This window comes from Xiphophorus couchianus, chromosome 9, assembly GCF_001444195.1.
Source record: "Xiphophorus couchianus chromosome 9, X_couchianus-1.0, whole genome shotgun sequence".
In the NCBI taxonomy this organism is placed as follows: Eukaryota; Metazoa; Chordata; class Actinopteri; order Cyprinodontiformes; family Poeciliidae; genus Xiphophorus; species Xiphophorus couchianus.
Genome location: NC_040236.1, coordinates 23,900,592 through 23,922,840, shown reverse-complemented (window position 1 = coordinate 23,922,840; position 22,249 = coordinate 23,900,592). Strand labels below are relative to the sequence as shown.

General features: G+C 39.8%; 1 protein-coding gene and 1 long non-coding RNA gene across 2 annotated transcripts; one reads left to right on the top strand and one right to left on the bottom strand.

Moving 5' to 3' along the window:
• Positions 1–2,280: 2,280 nt before the first annotated feature.
• On the bottom strand, positions 2,281–4,771 carry sox14 (SRY-box transcription factor 14). The gene has a single exon (XM_028028523.1). It carries the CDS (start codon positions 4,072–4,074, stop codon positions 3,355–3,357), a length of 720 nt encoding a protein of 239 aa, XP_027884324.1. The 5' UTR covers positions 4,075–4,771; the 3' UTR covers positions 2,281–3,354.
• Positions 4,772–5,595: 824 nt separating this feature from the next.
• Positions 5,596–11,308, top strand: LOC114150527 (uncharacterized). The gene is made up of 4 exons (XR_003596770.1): positions 5,596–7,448; positions 10,731–10,793; positions 11,008–11,102; positions 11,205–11,308. It is a non-coding gene; the product is annotated as an uncharacterized LOC114150527 (long non-coding RNA).
• The last annotated feature ends 10,941 nt before the right edge of the window (positions 11,309–22,249 follow it).

Sequence of the window (22,249 nt, the reverse complement as noted above, 5' to 3'; positions counted from 1 at the left end):
GCTGAAAAGGAGTCCTGGAGAGATAAGGCGGATTGAATTCTCTCTGTTGTGCGGCAATAAAAAACGTGGAAGAGGAAGGGGCGGTGGGGGGTTTAGAGGGAAGGGGCGTTTACCCCCCCCCCCCCCCGTCCCCTCCACCGCTATAATTTAAAATCATCATTTCCCTCCCCATTACATTCCTCTCAGATGCCGGGGTGTGTTTTGTTTTGTTTTGTTTAGTTTTTTTAGCCGGTATTTATTCCAGGGAGTTTGTAACCGCAGTCAATTTCCGTGACTAAGTTGGATAATTACAGGTTGTGGCGAAAGCTGAAACAAAAGATTTGATTTGATATGAACGAATGTTTTTTTTTTTGTTTTTTGTTTTTTTTTTTACCCCCCTTAACTATATGACCGACTGCGCGGCTCCAGCTCTGAAAGTAATTATAACATCGTCGGTTCGGAGCTGAATCCGGAGGCTTCAGGGGGCTGATGTAAAACTTGGGTTCAATGAGGTATCATCCTAATTTACAGCTACAGATAAGGGGGTTGAGTCTGTCATAAAATAAAAAAAATGAATTAAAAAAAATCACACACACACACACACACTTCCCTCCCCTACCACCATACTCCCGCCTCCTCCCTCCCTCCCCAGGACTGTTTTGCACCCCGGGCAGAATAGCAGAGAACGGGAGCCGCTCCGCCATATGTTCTCGACAGATAAGTAAATAATTTGAATGCGCCATGTTTCTTTCTTTTAATTAATGCCACACTGCGAATGGGAGCCAAACTATATGAACCTCCTCGAAGAAGGCTGAGCTGTCATCCAAACTGAACAAAAGAATCATAACAAACGCGTTGACAGTTAAAAAAAAACCCCCAAAAAAACAACAACCGCGGGTTCGATTCCCACTCAAGTCCTGCTGTAAAAATCCAAACTCTCGCACTAAAAAAGAAGAAGGGGGGGGGGAAGAAGTAGGGTCATTTAGCGCTGCATGCACGACGCGGACATGTTGAAAGAGAAAGTTAAGGAGAAACACACACACACACACACACACACAGAGAGAGAGAGAGAGAGAGAGAGAAAGACAGAAATCCCATCGCATTCAGCTCGTGCCATTAAAGCTATAATTAAGCGGCTCCTTGAAGTGATTAAGCAGTCAAACGGGTCGGACGGGGCGGAATCCCTCCAGGGGGAGGCCTCTTGTTGTGAACTGTCAAACATCAAAAAAGAAAAGAAAAAGAAAACCGGTTCATCCCAGGTGGAGTCACAGTAAAAAAAAAAATTTAAAAACCTTCACCGTTTAAAGGCTGCAGAGCGCAACACGCCCGGACCTCGCTTCTGTAACAACACGAACCAGTATTAATGAAAAAGAGAGAGAGAGAAAGAGAGAGAGAGAAAGAAAGAGAGAGAAAGAAAGAGAGAGAAAGAGAGAGGAGGAAGCAGGTAAATGCGGAGGTAATTAAGCCTTGTTGCGAAAATGATTTGAGTTGCAGAGGTTGGACAGCTTCAACACCAGACAGAAACCGGAGCGGGACTGATCCTAATGCTGTTCACACACCAACAAAGGGAATTTTGAAAAGCGGTTAATATTAGGCATCAAATATTTTTAAACAACCGGTTCAACTCGAATAATATTAGCTAATATATTTTTGGTGAGATGTCCGACTTCAACCTTCCTGGAACTCAACAAATCAGTTCAATCAGATATGATCACACGGTCCAACACAGGATGAATATTTTATATAATGACTCAAATGGGACTTTAATAAAAGTTAAGAACTGTCGGAAAACCTGTGGGTTGGAAAAGTTTGGTGTCAAGACCTGCTGCCGCTTCTTAACCTGACAGTCAAAGATGAGCGCATCCTAGCAGTGGTTGTCAAGGAAACAGTTTGAACAGATGTCATAAATTGTTCGATTTTAATTCTGTTCGGGGATTATTAATCGGTTTGCTGTTTCTTTTAGCGTGAAGGGTGAAATGAGCATATTTTTGCAATTAGTCAGATTTTTGTCTAATGTACTTCAGTGAGTACTAAGTGCTGAAAAAATGAATTTCTATATTTTTTATTGAGCTATTAATTCATAATTCAAAGTCAGGAATATTAATAATAAAAATAATCCTCCACGCCCCACAAAAAAAAAAAAAAATTCTGCAAATCACTGTAGAAATTGCATTAATTTGTTTTTATCAGTGCATTGACAAACTTTCAATCATGTATCATAAAAATATATATATCCAATCTTATGTTACATTGTATGTTATAATCTTATATTTATTTTTATTCCAATCTGGTAAATTGTGTTTTTTTTTTTTTTATGTAGTTGCCAACTTCATAATTATCTTACTTATTATCTGAATAATAAGGCATTTTTTAATTGACCTGGTTGAAGACAGATTGTCTTTATTCAAAAAGTCTTTGCTCAGCACTTGAACAAAGAGCCGGAGGTTTCAACCTTCCAGATACAGGATCCTTTCCATAACATGACAGCTTTTAAATGACCATCTCAGATAGAAAATACACATAGAACTCCTTGAATTCAATTAGAAGATATCCTTAAAATGAAAAATAATTTAAAAATGAACTAAACCAATTTAAGAAAACTCCAATGAAATGATGTTTGGGATTATATTAGCACAGAAACAGGTGGAGAATGTAAAAATTAAACATTTTGATGCCCCCCCCCTCCTCCTCCTGTGTTGTCATCTTAAATTAGACCGTCTACTTTTATGTTTCTTTTTATTATTATTATCATTTTTATTAAATATAAATAATAAAACCTGTATAAAAATCAGCCTATGAGTCTGGACTCATTCTAACTTTGCAACAAAAACAAAACAAAAAAAAAAGGTGGTCTGTTTAGGCCTATACAGGTATTTGATCTCTAATTGTGCCAGCCAATTTTTTTCTTTAAAAAAAAAAAAAAAAAGTAGTAGCCTATATCAGGATCATCAACACAAATCAGCATATCATTGAAATGTACATAATAAATAAAGTTAAAGGCCTCCCTTTCTGGTTGCCATAAACGTTATAACATTTACATTTCTTACAGTTCACTGCGCTCCGTCCTTCACATCCAACTCCAGCTCCTCTGCCCGGACAGAAACTTGTTGGATTTTTTAAAAATTATTTTATTTTATTTTTTTTTAAAGTTTTTTGTCTTTTCCCTCATTTTTGCCACAACAAGTCCCCCTTCAGATAACACTGTTCGTGCCTTTGTTTTGTAACTGGCCGCGCTGTCCATAACATATTTACATGCATTTCTGTATTCAAATGACATTAAAAACATGGGTTGTGTGCGTGTGTGTGTGTGTGTGTGTGTGTGTGTGTGTGTGTGTGTGTGTGTGGTGGGGGTTGGGGGGAGAAGAGTCTTGAGGGTTACATGGCGGTGGCGTGTGCGGATGAGTAGGGGTCTATCCCAGTCTTGGTCATACCTGGAAACAGTATGTAAGCCACCGGGGGCTGTAAACTGGACGCCGACCAGGCCGTGCAGTTGCACGGCACGACGTAGCCCGGGTTCGTGGGCGACGGGTGGGTGTGGGTGTGCTGGCTGGGGCACCCGAGGGTGCCAAACGCGCCGTTCTGGTATCCCAGCGAGGAGGCGTAGGGCAAAGTGCTGGTGCTCAACGTGTGGGGCATCTCCTGGGTCATCTTCTGGATGGCGCTGGAGCTGAACTGGGTCGGGTCGAATAAGGAGTAAGGGGCGGAGGTCGGGGGCAGGAACGCCCGGGCTTTCTCCGAGGAGCCCAGGAGGGAGTCGGCGGCCGACACGGGCAGTCCCTTCAAGTGGTCGGTGTCCCCGAGGTAAGGCAGCGGGAAGACGTAGCGGTCCTTCTTCAGCAGGTTCTTGGGCTTGCGCCTGGGTCGGTACTTGTAGTCGGGGTGTTCCTTCATGTGTTGCGCCCGCAGCCTCTTGGCCTCGTCGATGTACGGTCTCTTCTCCGACTCGGACAGCAGCTTCCACTCGGCGCCCAGCCTCTTGCTGATCTCAGAGTTGTGCATTTTGGGGTTTTCCTGAGCCATTTTCCGCCGCTGGCCCCGGGACCAGACCATGAACGCGTTCATGGGTCTCTTGATGTGATCAGCGGGTTTCGACATCTTTAAACTTCACTTCTTTCTCTGCTTTTTTTCCCCTTTCTTTCTTTTTTTTTATCCCCAGCGGTAATGACAAGGAAAAGTTCTTATCGGAAAGGAAGGGAAGATATTCACCTGCGTAAAAGCCAGGTAGCGGTCATGCCAGGATGTTCAGCGTCTTGGGGACGGAAAAAGAAAAACCGGACAAAAAAGAAGAAAAAAAAAAGTAAAAGAAAGATCCAGCGCCCGATCGGTTCTTCCCGAGGTGAAACACTGAAGCGCGATCTCTGCAGTCCGCTCAAAACTCTGTCAGACCTGCGGCATGGAGGAGGAAAAAACAGAAAGGGAAAAAGAAAACAACGTGCATGAAGATGCGCACGTCAAAAATCCACAAAGGTAAAAGCAGCGCTCCGCATTCGGTTTGCAAGGGGTCATAAAAAAAAGTGTCCAGCCGTAATATTGTTGTTATTAGTAATAATAATATATACTTTTTTCCCCCGCTCTCCCCTCTATCACAGACTTTTTCTCTCTCTCCCTCTGTGAGGTTCGTCGTCAAGCACCTGGCTTGGAAATGAGCGGAAGAGCGTGAATACGAGCCAAAAGCGGTGAAGTTCAAAGGCTGGGCTGGTTTGCTTTCTGCACGCAATCTGACATAATCTGCAGGGCGTTCACTCACCAACCTGAACGCCCAATCAGCACCGAGACCGGCTCTTAGAGTACCTTCAGCAAAGAAAAGGGAGAAAATATAGGCTATGTACATTACAACATAAACAAAGACAGGGTGGTTGTAGAAGACAAAAAAGAGGGGAGGGGGGGTGTTGTACGTGGGGAGAGTGTGTGTGTGTGTGTGTGTATGTCGTGAACACACACACACACACTGGGGGGTGACGGGATGCTTCCTTGCTTCCATTTCTGGCAAACAGACAGACAGGAGCTTTCAGCACCTTTTCTAGTTAAAACACAACTTCAGTCCGCAGAGGTGGTGAGGCTTTGTAATTACGCGCTGACGTAATCAGTACAGTAAAAGTAAAAGTTTTTAATTCCAAATTACACCGACATACATCGGCCATCATGAAACGCTATCCCCTGTTTTATAAGAACTTTTTAAGTTATATCCTATATATATATATATATATATATATATATATATATATATATATATATATATATTGGATGCATATCGCATTACAATTGGACTGAGTTCTATTTATTACGTATGATTGGCGTGGGATTAACTGGACTAAATCAAATACGTGTGGATTTTACATTGTTTTATTTGAATGTAATAATTTGTGAAGGGTAAGGTTAGCTGAACAAATAAAAATAATAATAGTAAAATAAATAAATAATGATAAAAACGGTCAAATAAATAGAGAAAAAGAATCCGTGGGCTGTATTTTACCTTTAGGGCCCTTAAGTTCAACTTGTACCTTTGCTCTCTCATGCCCCACTGGGAAAGGCCGTTTCCACAAAATCTCACAACTAAAGAAAAAAAATATTCATATATATATATATATATATATATATATATATATATATATATATATATATATATATATATATATATATATTAAAAAGACATATTTGCCTTTGAGAAAAACATTCCATGCAAAGCTACTAGTAAAGGAGAATAGCATTTCTTTGTAGTTTCTAAAATACGGCGGACCTAACAAACAAGCGCGTGCTTGCAGGTGATAAATAGGCCCCATCACGCGCTCCCTCCTCACTCCGCGTGTACTTCTAGTCACTGGGAAAGTTCGAGTGACGGAACTACGAACAGCCAGAAAGTGTGACGTCAAAAACCACAGCGCGTCAGAAAAGGCACCGTGGTGTGTTTAATTGTTGCATCTTTGACGTCCCGCTTTGACAGTATGGTTTTAAGCAAGGGGGGGGGGGGTCGTTTTAACATGCTAATTTTTAAACGAGGGTAGTTCCCTAATAGCCCCCCGGCTAATGTGGGCCTGTGTGATGTATGATTCTTTCAGCTGTGTTTATTAAACGAGAGGAAGACCCTTTTTATTGCCTCCCTCCGTCGCCCTCACACATATGTTAAGAAGCCATTAAAATGAGAAAGTTGTACTTACAGTACGGTACTTTTGTTGATTTATTTAAGGCAGTCCTTGGTCCATTTGTCCCCCCTTTGCTAATGCGAATTACCCTAGCATTCTGTCGGAAGACGAAAAAAAAAAAATAGCTCAATCAACGTCACACTCTAATTATAACAATTCTATAATTCCCATTTACAAATATATAAAAATGTGGCAGAAAAGGTTTTACAAAGTTGCATACATATTTTCATTTCTTGCACTATAAAACATAATTTTAATGGGTGTTAAATATTAACAATTAAAATTATTCAAATGTTAATCGGACACATTAGCTTATTTTAATTCTAATATTAGTGACTAACTTTTAGTAATACATCCTCACTAACATTTTGAATCTGCGTTAAAATGTTGGTTCGATCACCTGAGGTTTGCAGTGTTCACCGGAGAACGAGAAGGCGGACATGTTTATGTGTGGAGCTATAGATCTATTAATACTGTAAAAATAAATAAATAAATACATTTTGGCATTAAGAGTATGATTTAGTGTTTAACAACAGTGCTAATGCTATAGTCAATAATGCTATCGAGTTGGAAGTTGTTGGCAGTGGGTGGACCATCTTGGCTTGACAGGGAAAATATTCGCATGTTGCAATAGATATTTAAAAAGTTGCTACTTCAGTAATATTTTCTAACCTAATCATTATTATTATTATTATTATTTTAGTTTTTACATGAGAGGACAAATCAGGCAAGAAAACGTGATCTTAATAATTAGCAAGAATTATAGCTAAAGTTGCAGCATGTTAACATTTCTGCACGTATTTTATTGGTTAAATCCTACAAGTCCGTTTTGTCAGTGTACCTCATCATTAATAACAGTGCCTTATTAACATTGTTGTCTTAAGATCCCAATTTTTTGTGTTTTGTTTTTGACATTGGACCGAATAGTACCTGCCTAATTTCTCAGTATTTTTCTTCTTGTTTTTTTTTTTTTTAACCTCCTTCTGGTTTTGCTATTATCTCCATATTTTAAGCCCATCTGTGTCTCTTTCTCACGCCCTCTCCCTCTACATCTCTTCTCATGCGCATGCGTCAGTCGGCAGCTGCTTGCAGGAAGATTTCCATCACATTTGTTGTGGCAAAACCTTGAAACAGGTCTAATTGTGGAAAAAAAAAACGAGCGGAAAAAGAGGGGGGGAAATGATCCTCTTCATCCAGACTCACAGAACAATCAGCTGAGGATACCTCTATTTTTTTTAATATATATATTTTTTTGTCTGCCAAAAGCAAATTAAACATCTCCTCCAGTCCTACCAATCGGCTGTCGATATGTTCATCTGCAACCACGAGGTAGTATATGTATATATGCTGCATGTTTTTGCACTGTAAATTCCGAGTCGCCTTGAAGTTTTAAATTGCGTTATGCTATCTTACGCAGACATGTGGCGTTCGGGCGCGCGCATACCCACACCGGCTTATAGACTTCATTTGAGATGGGTGAGTCAGATAACGGGGGAATTATTTTAGGGGCTCAGCCTCCCCACTCACGGGGGAGCAGTCGGCTATGTTTCTTATTCAAACGCTGATTGTCTCATAAACGCGCGCCTGAAAGTTCCCTCGACAATTTAACGGGGTAATGAGAAATGCAATAGGTTTTGATTTTTCGTCGAGGAGCGAGATGATTATTGGCTCCTCGCATTTTTCTCTATTTTGGCTTCGCCCGGGTTTCAGATCCGCTCGGTTATAGTCTGCAGTAAACACGTGGGAAAATATAATAACCGAGCGAACTGCTCGTTTAAAAAAAAAAAAAAAAAAAAAAATCCCACCTACAGAGTCCAAACTTGAGGTCATTTGAAATTTGTTCACCGTCGGAGGGAAAAGAAATCAGAAAAGTATCAGTGTTAGGCCCATAAAGTGGTTTAGGAACATAAGATTTGTTGGCTGTCAGTAACCAATGTATTACTGATGTAAACAGCAGTTTTAAATTACACGCTAAAGTGCGCGCGGAAAAGACGGGGAAACGTGCGCGCGCATGGTCGTAGAAAAAAGGAGAAAAAAACAAACCCTCGGGATTATGTCCGGACACGTGTCCGTCCATCAGGAGGGAGCGGGCAGCGGCCTGACACGCGCAGAGCCTGTTAGTCAACTCGGGCCCCCGCAGAGCTCCGAGGTAAGCTGCGGCTGCTGGAGCTGGCCATGGTGCTGGAGCGGTAAGAGGGTTTCTTCACCTTCTTATAATAATAATAATAATAATAAAAAAATAAAATAATAATAATAATTAAAAAAAAAAAAAAAAAAAAACTCCAACTAAAAGCTCTGGTTGACATTTCAATGCCTTACATTGGACTTTCATCCCGTTTGGCGGTTCACCGTGACGAAAATAAATAAAATGTCAGAAGCGGAGACAAGTTGAGAGATGTACAACTTCCCATTCTTGAAGAGCTAATTTTGAATGTACAGTGTTTTATGCTATCAGAATTAAGTTGGAACATTCCGTAAACTTCCGTAAACACACCGTAAACTTGTTTTTTGTTTTTTTTCTGGTTCTGGCTTTTTCCGGTTCCGTGAAAACAAAAGTGGATTGTAAATGTGAAGCAGAGTAAGAATTCTTCCCTTTCTTTTTTTTTAAAAAAATAAAAATGTCACAGATTCTCTTCTGGTTTTATGTTTAAATACAGAGTTTTTATCCAGACCGGTTCACTGCAACATCGTCCTGCTCAAAGATTAGCCTTCAAGTCAGCATCACGTGCTTTGGAGGTTTTCTTCCAACTTACCCAGAATCCCTGTTGAAGATGCCAGTAAGCATGATGCTACGTGTTTCTATGTGCTCTAATTCGCTCTTTCTCTCTCACCCACGCACTCCCCCCCCCCTCCCCCCACACACACCCACACACACAGTGTTTTGTAGACCAAAAAGTCGCATTTTGGTCGGATGTCTGCCTGGTTATTTATGTCAAATTTGAAAGATGATGCGTCCTTTAACAATGGCTTTCCTGTTGTCACTCTCCTGTACTGAAAAAAGAGAACAGCTGTTCCAACTTAAATATATTGTGTTAATATGCTACAAGGAACCCAATGAAGTTTATCCAAGTTACTTTATGAAATGCATTAAGGTGTCGAGTAAAACTGACGTTAATGAAGTAAGTTTGGCAAACTTCATTCAATTACCTGTGACCAAGTTGGAGTTTAAGCTCAAGTTTTTCAGGAGCCAAACATTTTTGCTGAGCATTAAGAATTGTTGTTCAATTGAGATCTTTTCCCACCTCAGCCGATTCTGTGAGGGTTGGACGCTTATTGTATCGTTTATCATTTATCGCGATACATTTCCTTTCAGAAGAATTTTGATTTACTGTTGTCGCAATAAATTCCAATTAATGATGTTTAAAACTTGGGGGTGCTGTGGTGGCGCAGGGGCAAAGCACAACCCATGTATTGAAGCCTTAGTCCTCGTGGCGGTGGTCGCAGGTTCGATTCCCGGCCAGACAATATTTGCCACATGTCTTTCCCGTCTCTCATTTCCCTGTTTCCTGTCAAACTACCTTCAAATAAAGACCAGTAGAGCCAACAAAAACCTTTAAAAAGAAAAATGTTTAAAACTCACTAAAGCTGTCTCTGTTTTTGAGACAGTTTTATTATTTTTCTCCACTGTTTTCCAATAAAAGCGTCAATAAGTCTGAAAACACAGTTACTGCGTGCAACTCCTTGACACAAAGCTCACTTCTTTACACAGTAGGATGTTTCTCAAGAGCATTGTTTGTGTTTAGGGGACTATAATTGCTGTGACACACAGTCACAGTCATACAGTTACCTAAAGAAGATGAAAGAAATAATTCTTATCACTTTTATCACAACAGTACTCCAAAACATCGTGGTAAAACTGAATGTTAAAAAGCCAAATAATCTTATGTTAGTTTGCTTTTACATCCTATATGGAGTGCCAGTTAATTTGTCAGGGCCATTAAAGCATTTACTTAAACCAATATTAAGCAACACACAGTACCTACAAGTTTTCATTTAATGGTTTCTGTGAAATTATTAAATGAAGTAAAACATGCAAACAGTTTGTGAGCTTTAGCATAAACCTCTAGTTTTTATTTAACATAAACTCTTATGGTAAATTCATTTGTTGTTTCCTAAAACAAATGAAACAGCAAAGTGAGAGGAAAGCTCAAGGTGAAGTTACGCATATGTGTGTGTGTGTGTGTGGGTGTGTGTGCGTGTGTGCGCGTGTGTGTGTGTGCGTGTGTGTGTGTGTGTGTGTGTGCGTGTGTGGGCAGAGCTCAGTCAGACTCATCTCTGTTGTTCTAACAGTGTTTAACACAAACATGCTCCCCTTTTCTCTGGAAGCAATTAGAAAACTCATATTCTGCTCACAATGCTGCAGACCTTATGACAGGATCCCTTTTCAGGCTCCATTCACTGACACTGAGAAGCAATCAGAAACAGCAATAAGCTGCTTCCGAGCCACATCTCCAACACGTGGCACTATATTATACCAGGGATTCGTGTGCCTCGCATCTTTGTGATTGGAACGCGTTTCCTCGGCATGATAGTGAAATCAGACCTGAGTAAAATTAAAAAAATAAATAAATAAATGGCTGAACTTGAGCTGCTCTCCCTTTTCTTCCACAGCGCCGGATAACAGAGCAGAGAGCGAGCGGGAGAAGAAAAGTAAGCAGAGGTTCAAGGCATCAGGTAATAATGAAAGGAGCAGGCCAGCGCTTCAAAGACCGCGAGGTCCACGTCGCCACAATTATACAATACAATTAGGATTAAAGGGGCCAAAACAGAGATAACAGAAGATGGGGATAAATTATCACACAAGGAAAGATGTGACTCTCTCCTGACCTTCATTAAGACAGGGGAGGGGGGAAAAAAAATCTCATTTACAGCCCGCCTTTCCTTGCAGGGGGATTTCAGCTTTCCACATGAGACCGACTCAGAAGATAACATTTGTTTAATGTGAAGTTAAGCTGGAGCCGCTATCAAACGCCAACCAAACAGGTGCGTTGAAAATGCGCCGGAAGTACCGAGAATATTACCATTATTCATAAATGTGCTGAAACTCACTGGGCAGCAACAACCACGTTGGTTTTTTTTATCCAGATTTTAACAGATTGGTCCCTCACTGCTGTGAGATCTATGAACGTAGCTCTATGACGTTTCCTAGTGGCCACATTCAGTCAGGGGAAGATCTAACGTTCACGATGTTGAGTTTTCTGTTTCATCTACAGCTGAAGTATGATTTTAAACTCCATAATTTTTACCTGAGAATACTCATACAGAGCACACAGATGGGCTTCAGCTGCTTTTACATGTTAAACTCCAAAAACAGATGACACCTAATCAAATTAGCATAAAACGAAACTAAATAACAGCATCAATGAAAGTGCAAACCTCTAACTCTGGGTTGAATGGGAGATTATGAGCATAAGACAAAAACAAAAAGTGCAACTATCATTATTCAATTCAGATTCAAACATACTTTATTAATGACAAAGAGAAATAAAATGGTATAGCTCATTTTATCCAAGGTTCTAAAAATAGTCATCATAGATTTGGATGGCTGTGAGTGGGAAGGATATCTCCTGTAGCAGTCTATATTACAGTGGCCCTGAAGAATCCTCTGACTGAAGACACTGTTGTAAAGCAGTTTCATGAAGAGGATGCTCAGAGTTGTTTGTAATTTTCCATCCTATTTTATTCCATTATCTGGTCCCTGGTTTTGATTCTGCTGCCCCCCCAAAAATGAAAATATTACAGTCTCCATGACAGCAGATGTATAGAAGATGATCCTAAAGGACAATATCCATAAAACTTCAAATATTCTGTGTATTGGTCTATTGAGGATGAGACAAGATTTGTTTTCTTATATTTTGAGTAATATTTTGTAATGACTCTGTTTTTCACAGAGTAAAGGTCTCACTAATCACAACCTGTGTTTTACAGAACGTTTAATCAGCTTAATCAGCATTTCATTCAAGGTTTGACTAATCCTCGTGCTGCTGCAGCATATTACTGTGACATGCAAAACGGACACTGAAATGATCAATGTTTGTGTTTTCAGAAACAGAATAAACCTCAAACTGTGTAGAAATATCCACTGCAGGTTAGATCAGCTGAAATATTTCAGATTTTTAAGTAGATATAATAAATGTGTTCCAGGTTCATTAGGGAAAAAAAATACAAAAAAACAATAAGAAATTGTTTTTTTGTAACAATTTCCGGCAGTAGGATCCTAACTGTGACTCTGAAATGCTGACACACACACAAACACACCCACGCCTGCACACACTCAGGGTTTAAAGTGGTGAAAGCTTCCCTGCTTTTCTAACAAAGTGTTGCTGGTGAGTTCAACAACCTGCCTTTGCGGCCGACTCCATCAAAACAACAAAGGAACTCAAGAACTGCTTCCGCTCTTACTTCAAATTAAGAGCATCACAAATAAACACACAGAGTGAAGCTAAAAGCACATTTAAAGAAGCAGTGTTATTTGTTTTCCAGGCACTTATTGCCATTTCCAGCACAATTAAGTAACTATGTTACTTTCATTTGTTTATAAAAAAAAAAGCGCTATATATATATAAAATGCAACAAAATAAATCAGACTCTGTCTCTTTAAAAACTCCAGGTCTTTCTGAAACTCCGCCTTGAGGAAGTCATAACAACATCACTTCTTTATCAACCCTTTAAGAACATTTTTTACCAGCGTTGCTCTGAGCAGTAGCTCCTATAATGAGCTCAGCAGATGCGCAGTTCCACCAGGTGTTTGCTAATTGCTGCTGGCTAGTCTGAAGGAGCTGAGAGGGGGAGATGAGGGGCAGACATGTTGGTGGCAGCAGCATGTCTTGCATAGAGAATGTTGCACATCCTTTTTCTGCGCAGAACGGCAAAACCTAGTTTTGGTCTCTTCTGCTGTGTCGTGTTTGGAAGGAAACTGTAAACCCGACTTCTCGTCTCTGTCCTTAAACAAAGCCTTTTTCTCTCTGCTCTTCTGGAAAAGGTTTTGAATGTTGCATCATCACCTGAGCCTGGATATCTGCTGCTCTTCCAGTTACCGTGGATCTCTCCCCTGACTGCTCCTCTGATGATGTCAAGTTTATTTGTGTCACATTTCAGCAACAAGGCAGCTCAAAGTGCTTTACACCCCAAAATCATCAGTTATGAGTTATGAAACAAGCAAGAAACATTACATTCTCTCAAATGCCATCATCAAAATCATCGAGCAAATACACATCAAATGTATTCATCAATGTTCCAGCTACAATGAATCAAAGTCAACTCTTAATCAGGCGGGTTTTAGACTTAATTTAAATGAACTCAGTGTTTCAGCAGCTTTGCAGTTTTCTGGAAGTTTGTTTCAGGTTAGAGGAGCATGAAAACTGAAAGCAGATTCATTTAACATTCTTCTCCATCAGTCTGGTTGGCCATGTTTTAGTAGTTTTAATAGGTTTATCAAACACCTCGATGTTTACCGACGTAAAATGAAAGACTTTTCTTTTCTTTTTTTTTTTAGTTTTGCTGTATTACATCCGCATAAAGGAAGCATAATAACACAAACACGGCAAACCTTTCAGATTTTATTTTGCTTGCAAAAACCTGAAAACCATCTACTTTCCTTATTCACCCTCCCAACTATGTACTCCTGGGTGTGTCTAAGAAATCCTTTTGTAACACAGTGATGTGTAGAATAGTGTAAAAAAAAAAAAAACGTCTGAGGACTATACATATATTTTTTAAAAAACCCGATCTGGCAGATTCTCAGTGTCAGGCCTGAGTAGAAATATGCTCACAAAAATAAAACAAGTGTGGTTTATTCCAATGTTACTATTAATATTGGTAGGATGTTTAAGACCGTCTCTGAGGCTGTTTTACGGGGAGATCAATACGAAAATAATTGAATCTTCATTAAATCTGAGCTTCCACGCTCCAGAAACCAATTCAGTCCAATTATTAAAAACATTGTCCTTCATAAAAGGTCCGCATAAAAACTTTTCCCTGTAATTAAGGAGGACCATCAGAGCCTGGCCACGCAGCTCCACAGACAAATTACATCCGCTGATGAGAAACGGCTCCCTGCTGTAATGAGTCCATGTAAACGTGTCAGAAGTGTTATCACCAACGTTTGAGTTAGAAGGTTGTAAACAGGAGCTGCTTAATGTGACAGAGTCCCCGACATAACACCGCTTCCTGGGAGCTTTTTATTCATCCTAAATAAATGTGACATGACCTCAGAATGATGGTTTTCATGCTGGAATTGGCTCACCGTCACCATGAAGCTGGTTTGCTGATCTGAAAAAGAATTTTTGTTTCTCTTCAATGTTGTTGTTTTTTTTTTTTTACAAAGCGGGGTTCTGCGGAGAGATTATGAGCAGCCAATATGTTTTCTCCACAGTTTACTAAGGGTGAAACAAGGTTATTAGTCACCACTTCTTATCAAAGTGAAAGAAGTGGTGCTCTACATAACTTGATCAGGTCAGGTGATTGATCAGGTAAATTATTATCATCCCAAGATTTAAAGGTAAATCATTTAAAGGAGGAGTACTTTGTAAAATCAACTCCTGGAGTGTTGCCTTGATTCCTTAATGCATATTTGAGAAATCCTTTAATCTCCCATGGCAACCAATCAGTTGTGCAAAAAGCCTGGGTGTACCTAGCTCCGCCTTCAATGCGCAGCCCCTCCTCTGAGCTGCAGTTTTCAAGCTTCCGTCTCACAGAGCAGCCCCTCCCCCTCGACTCCTTCAGACTAGCCAACAGCAATTGGCAAACGGCATCTGCATCTCATTATAGGAGCTACTTCGCTGGTAAAAACGCTGCTAAAGGTTAAAAAGGAGCCATGTTGTGATGACTTCCTGAAGGCGGAGTTTCAGAAAGAGCAGGAGTTTTTAAAGAGACAGAGGCCCAATTAAATTAAATAAGTATAATTTATTTTAAGTCATGTGATATATACAGCATTTTTATAACAATGTAAGCAAGCACTTGATTGTGCTCTAAAATGATTCTATGTGCCTGGACAATACATAATACTGCCCCTTTAAAATCCAAAATCAAATGTGGAAAAAAAAGAAGCGATTTTTCTTTTAGGCTGCATCGCTCAGCTCTCGGTGTGGTTACTGTTTGGCCCACTTTCTATTAGTCGTATTTACAAACCCTAACAATGTGAGTTGTGAAAGACGGATGCCAAAACGTCAAGTCGGTGCAGATTGAGCCACACAAATGGGCCGTAATGAAGAGAAGATACTCCATGTGTTAGACTGAAGAAGAGGGAGGGGAAATAAAATACAATTTCACTAATCTGTAGCAGTGACTGATTAATTTCAGTCAAATGATCTTTTTTTTTTACCGAGTGTCTCATGAGGGTGGCGGTTCAAACAGCACCTCCGCTCGGAGCGCCCGCTGGAGACGGCTTCAGGAAGTCTTTACCGTACATCCGGCTTTGATGTGTCTTAAGTGTCCTAATCGGAAAATAAATGTGTTCCAGTGTTCTTTCTTTTCCTCCCTCCCCTCATCCTCCTCCTCATCTTCTTCTTCTTCCACACCTTTCATTTAAACTACATCACACATTTCATTATCTTCCCTGACATTTCATCCTGGAAGCTTTTAATTGATTCAGTTACAGGATGCATTTTCTTTTGTTTTTTTCTTAACTTTCCTCCAAGTTCCAACCACCTGTTTCTGTCTTCCTCACCTTCCTGCTGAGTAAAAGTCTCTCTCTCTCTCTCTCTCGGGTTTTTGTGCATTCTCCTGTGAGATGTGCGATAGCTGTTTATTCACAAGCAAACAAAACTTGAAAAGAGGGTTATAGCCTCGAGCTGAAACTCTGCAGGGGTGGACGGAGATTGAAATTGGTCTGACTCTTCTCTCTCTCTCTCTTTCTCTCCTTCGCTCTCTCTTGAGTTGAGGGTCCATTGCCATTGTCGAGTGTCAAACAAAAGGTTTTTTTTTTATCAGAGGCTCTTAATGTAACTCCCTCCCTTCACCCTCTTGGCCACCAACTCGTTCTTCTCTTCCTCTCTTTTCTCATTCATTTATTCCACTGTGTGTGGAAATAGGCTGGGCAACAATTAATTTCAGAGCGAATTCAGCCAGGATCTATTACCCCCCCTTCACTCCCCCTCCACCCCTGCCTCTATTGCTCTAATGGAAATCTATTTCACTTCTCTTTTGTGTCCAATATAATTTAATGGCCATTTTATTAATGGCCTGAAATAATTACGGGAGGCTTTTGTGATTCTTGAGTATGTTTCATTTAATTGTGTAATAAATGTCTAATCAGAGCTCCCATCTGAAGCCATTATGGCATTAAAATTAACAATTACGCCACAAATGTCTTGGTGAATGCGTCAGGGTCTATAGAAATCGTCGCTGATAACAAGACACATATAAATCATTCATGAGAATTTCTTTCTTTCTTTTTTCCCCCCTTTTTCTTTTTGCAGAGAAAAGCGGCGCGAGAGAGAGATAGCGGGATGGGAGGGAGAGAGAAAGAAAAAAAAGAGATGGGAGAAGAAAAGAGGAGAAGAAAGAGGCTGAGTTTTCTTTATTCCATTGAAAAACGGGGATGGCCAGAAGATAGGGCATTCTAAAACTGTGTCACCCTCTCCAGTGCCTTTCTCTTTCCCTCCACCCCTTCTCCCCCTTTTCTCTCTCTATCTGCCTTTAATTTGCCTCCCTCTTTATTTTTGAAGTGACAGATTTCACTTTGGGAATTCATTAACCGTTAACTTGAGCGATAAAGTATCTATCAGGCCCCCTCGGCCCGGTTCCCCTCGCTAAGCCGCGTGGCGCTCCGGTTCGACGTTGTGGGTGACCGAAGGCAATTAAAGAGGCTTCACACTCCCTCACTCACCCGGCGACACTCTTCTGCGTGAGAACGGGGGGAGGCAGAAAGGCTGCTCAACGCACCAGCGAGAATTGTTTTTTTAGTGGCCAAGTATACAAATTTCATGGTATGGGGGGGAGAAACTCTGTCTACCACAAAGACCCCCTCGTCAGTTCCTCTGTGTCATCTTCACGCTAACGTAGCACAATTGGTTTGGGTGAATCTAATCAAATAGTGTAAAGTTTTGGCCTTCTTTGTTCTCTACTGTGATGTATGAAAGGACCTTAGTGCAGCCAATGCCTTACTAGGCTCTAGGAAGTGACAGAGATTTGAAGTGTAACCTTAATGAGAGTCTAGATTCATCAGAACAACCGACGTTCTTCTGAGCGCCGTAGCAAAAATCCTTCCAACTGCGCAGCATCCAAAACTAGAGAAAACATGCAAGGGCCTCCACGGGAAACGTCTGACGTAACAACAGCGAAGAACCTACTTCTTTCAATTTTTACAAAAACAAGGCATCAAAACCTTAAAGTTGATTTTGAACTATTTCCATCTGTTAAAGAAATGTGTGTGAGCAGAGCAACAAAACTGGTTCTGTCCCAGGGATCCACATCCTGCTGAGTCCGGTTTAGCGCAGATTAACTCAATGTAGTCTCTAGACAGGTTTTATAAAACGGTTAAATCTTTTTTTTTTCTTTTAAAAAAGGGACTGGCTGACACAAAGTCAAAGAATGTTAACAGCGGGATGTGAAAGATTTTGAAGAAAGAGTCACTGAAGAACAAAAGAGCTCTCCGTTCTGAGTCATGCAAATGAAAATGGGACAAGACAGAAACCGTCCTCCACCACCACCATCCTCTACATGCTGAAGGCAGCTGGTAAGGTCCTCACGATGCCATTAAGACACAAAAACACTCAATTAATTTCATTATCTGAAGGTATTCAACAAATTTCAGTCTTCACAAATTCTCTAGAAGCACGGTTTGGAGTGACAAAACCAGAGGCCGTCGAAAACATTTTTGTGAAGTAGAGGATGCTATCATTGTGCACGTAAGAGCCATTACACCTACCAGTGAATGCACCGACGCGCTGATGGAAGAGAAAGACCCGACAGAGTTAGCAAATAAACCGATTCACTGCGAAGGGCTCAGTTAGAAAGAAGCGCTGTGTTTGAAAGCATGCCAAAGATTTCTTTTACCAATAAAAGAAAAATTTCTGGATCTTTCTTTGAAGAAAAATAACACAAGGCACAGTTTTCAAAACTTCTCACAACCTTGACAAACCAAAGGCAAAGCTTTTCGCTTTGATTGGTAAAATGTCTCAGTTGAATTTCAAGTGACTTGAATTATGTTGTCGCATTGATATTGCAGGAGAAATGTCGAATAAAAGTACAAAACAAGTGGTAAAAATGTGTTTCTTTGAGATTTGGCAATCTAAAAACACTGATATACCTGTCAGACAAACACAGCTGTTGTCCATCCAGAGGTACGACTACATGGTAGGTATGTTATGTGTAGATAGCTACGTAGCTGCACATACAACTCTGGAAAAAGCCACTGCACTGAACCCCATAGAAAACCTCCTGGTTATTCCACTAGATATTGATTTCTGAACATTTTCTGAGTTAAAACATTAGTATTGTTGTTCCTAAATAAATATGAACTTGTTTTACTTGCATTATTTGAGGACTGAAAGCTCTGCATCTTTTTTTGTTCTTTTGACCATTTCTCATTTTCTGCAAATAAATACTTAACTTTGGCTTTGAATTTCAGAGACGTGTTGTCTGAATAAAAGAACAATGTGCATTTTATTCAACCATTAACCTATGAAAAGTAAAATCAGAGAAACTGATCATGTTAAGTGATCTCTTAATGTTTTCCAGAGCTGTATGTAAAGTTATATGTAGCTTGACAGATAGCCATATAGCTACATAGATAGCTAGCTTATAGCTTCTTTGCAGAAAATGGATCTGTGATTTACTGCAGATCTAAAACATAAAAAGTGTTTTGCACAATTGTAATATTAATAAAACAGGCATACTGTTTTCAAATTTTTGTGGATATTGTTTTAATTTTTTGGGTAAAATTTTTTTTTAAGTCTAATTTTGGCGACATGAGTGGGACAGGTCAGTCTCTGTTCTGCAGCATTTGCTGTACTAATCAATGGGGAACAGGCAGAAAAATGTGGACTTCAGTCAAAGTTCCTGGATGTTTGTGGTTCTCTACATTATGAAATTCAGATGAATGCAGAAACCTGGTTAATAAAGGAGAAATTATTTGAGTAGTTTATTTATTTATTTATTTTTTTCATTTTAAGAAGATTTTATTTGTTGCCCTAAAAGACAAACAAGAGTAAATCTGGTCAGAAGTGGCTTTTATGTTTGACCTCTCCCATGAGTCACGACCTTTACCCTTTACTGAAACAAGCCAGGCCTGCAGTGCTTTAGATGCTGTTCTAGAACTTCTAGAGAAAAAGGCCATAAAAAACTAAGAACATCCTTAAAACTATATTAGTAGAAAAGCCTGGAGTTCAAATAGGCTCTCTTCTACCATGACATTGTCTATCTGAACAGAAATACAACACTGAAGTTATGAGATATAAGACTTTGTAAATTGCTTGCACAACCCGATCTTTTCGCAACACAAGAGAGAACACAGAGACCCGCTTTAAGACGAGCGGTGAAGGGGAAATGCCAAACTGTGCAGAAATCGCTCCATCCAGCTCAGCTCTTTTCTGCTTCCCTTTGACCAAAACCATTTGAATATTCCTTTTAACTGCGCCACAAATTAACCTTGGCATTTTCACAAAGACACAGGCGTCTTTGTGATCATGCCTCGCACCTTTTACCCCTCCTCTTCTTCCAGTCCATTTAACTCCGAGCTCCAGATTTCATGGTCAATTTTATCTCACTTTCTCTCAAAGAGACGATCATCAATTCTTCACAAGTTTCCATGTCCCCTTTCTCTGCAGATCCACTGCGAAATTGTCCATTCAGCTTATTAAATAACTGTGACTGCTATAAATTTCCGGCAACACCCGGGCCTTTAAATCTGCGTTTGAAAAGCTGACCCCCCCCAGCAGTAATTAGTCTTCATCTTTTGTTTATGCCTGTGATTTATCCGTAAATCACACACTTCTTTTCATTCTTTATTTTTCCACCCTGATTCGTCGCCTTCATCATGGCGAAACAAAAACAGGCCGAACTTCTTTTATTTGTCCGTCCGAGCCAGACGCTGACAGGAACTCAACAGTCGGGCAGCGATCAGGTGGCCAGCTGAATTAGTGGACTTTTGGAAAATCTTCAAATCTTCAACATTTTTCAAACATGCAGCCTCTAAATATGTAAAACAAAACAATGGAAGCCTGTTAGGCCAAAATTTGGAAACTGAGTGCAAAATTTTGTTCCCCTAAAGAGAAAAGAGATTTCTTTTTAGAAAAAAAAAAAAACATAGTTGGCACAATTATGCACCTTCAAACTTCCTAAACTGTCTAGAGAAAAAAAAAAAACTTTATGTTTATTTAACAATTATGTTGGAGCCTTTAGTGATAATCAGGAATTAGTGGACTAATCACATTGATCCCACGTCACTGAAAACAAAATGTGTACGGACACAGCGTCGCATTTTTTGAGCGCCGACAGAGACTAACTGTGATCTGGATGTTAACCTCAGAAAAACACTGTTTGTTTTTTAATGTTCTTACTTAGAGTACGCCTTTGGTGCCAGTTACAAAAATAGTGTCTTCAGTCAGAGACTTCTTGTAATTCGCAGTAGTACAGACTGCTACAGGAGAGCCTTCATGTCCACAGCCATCTACTATAACTCTAAAAAATGTTTTGCTTATTGTTTTTAAAAACAACCTATATATACATTGATCGAAATAATAATAATAAAAAATATCCCATCAACATTTTACTATATTTACATTTAAAATGACAGAGCAGGATAGGACTAAAGTCCAGTTCTAGGTGCAAATGTTTGACCTACATCTACAGCTCGGCCCATACAGACACAAAACTATCGGCTTTGTAAAGCTCAGCAATTCATCCAGCAGCAAAACAACAACACAGCATGATGCCGCCTCCCCCGTACTTCACAGCTGGTACTTTGCGCTTATCTATTTCCTCCAAATCTGACACCGGACATTAGATTCACTGCATCTACCATTATCATTCACACATTGCTTAAAGGCATCTATCTAATCTTAGCGTGTGGAAACCTCTGGCCATAGAGCAAGTCAATAAAACAAAACTAATTATTCTGACATTTCGCCAAGAGAAATACATTTTGGTACTTCTTAGCCTGAAACGTTCAATCTGATTTATTAACAGACAGTGAGAAAATAATAAGATGTGATTTTAAATGATCTGGGTTCACACCGTGCATTGTGTGGATCACTTCTAAGTTTTTGCGTGCATCAAAAGGCGGTTTATGGACGCTTTTCGTGTTATTACTCTTTAATAGTGGACAGAGTAATTAAGATAAAAGGAATGTCTTTATGACATTTAGACACAGTCTAAGTCTTTTTCTTTGTCTTGTAAGACACCATGAGCTCTAACTGGAGACCAGTGCACATCATCCGTCGGCTGAGAGGCTAAATGAGGGATCCCTAGACTCCAGGATTACCCTATTATTGAGGAGACGTTCCGCTAAACCTCCACCGCTGACACATATTCCTGTTCTGTGGCCTATTCACTTTGAAATATGTCTTGTCAGGGAGGCTTACGGAAATCTACATAATCCTTTATCATCACAATTAAAGATACCACTGAACAATAAAATTGCTTGCTCTCTGGTTTGTTTCATGGCAAAAAAAAAAAAACAGGGAGAGGGAAATGTTGCTACTGAAGGTTGCAGAAGGTTGGGAGGAAATTATTATTAATAATAATAATAATAATAATAATAATAATAATAATAATAATAACATTGCTTATTTTAAGTTTTCAGAGGTTAAAGGGAAACAAAAGTGAAAATGTAACGCCCGAGTCATTTGTTTTTTACCAAAGGTATGAGGATGGATGAACACTTAGAACAGAAAATATCATTAGAAGGTTTATTTTACTAAACACTGGCTATTGGTTGGGTAAATAATAGCATTTCAACCCCGGTTGACATGATGTTAATTTGTCTGACCTGGTTTTATAGCCACAGAATGACCCAGTGAGACACTGCTCATGTTTATTCAGAATCAGGCAGTATTTCACTGTTCAGCTCCCCATCAGTCCGGTCCAAACAAAGCACAGAAATTCATCTAAAGGACATAAATCTCACCCAGTGCTTTCTGTCAGTGGTTTGTATGTGCATGAGATGAAGTACTGCAGTTTTTGGTTAT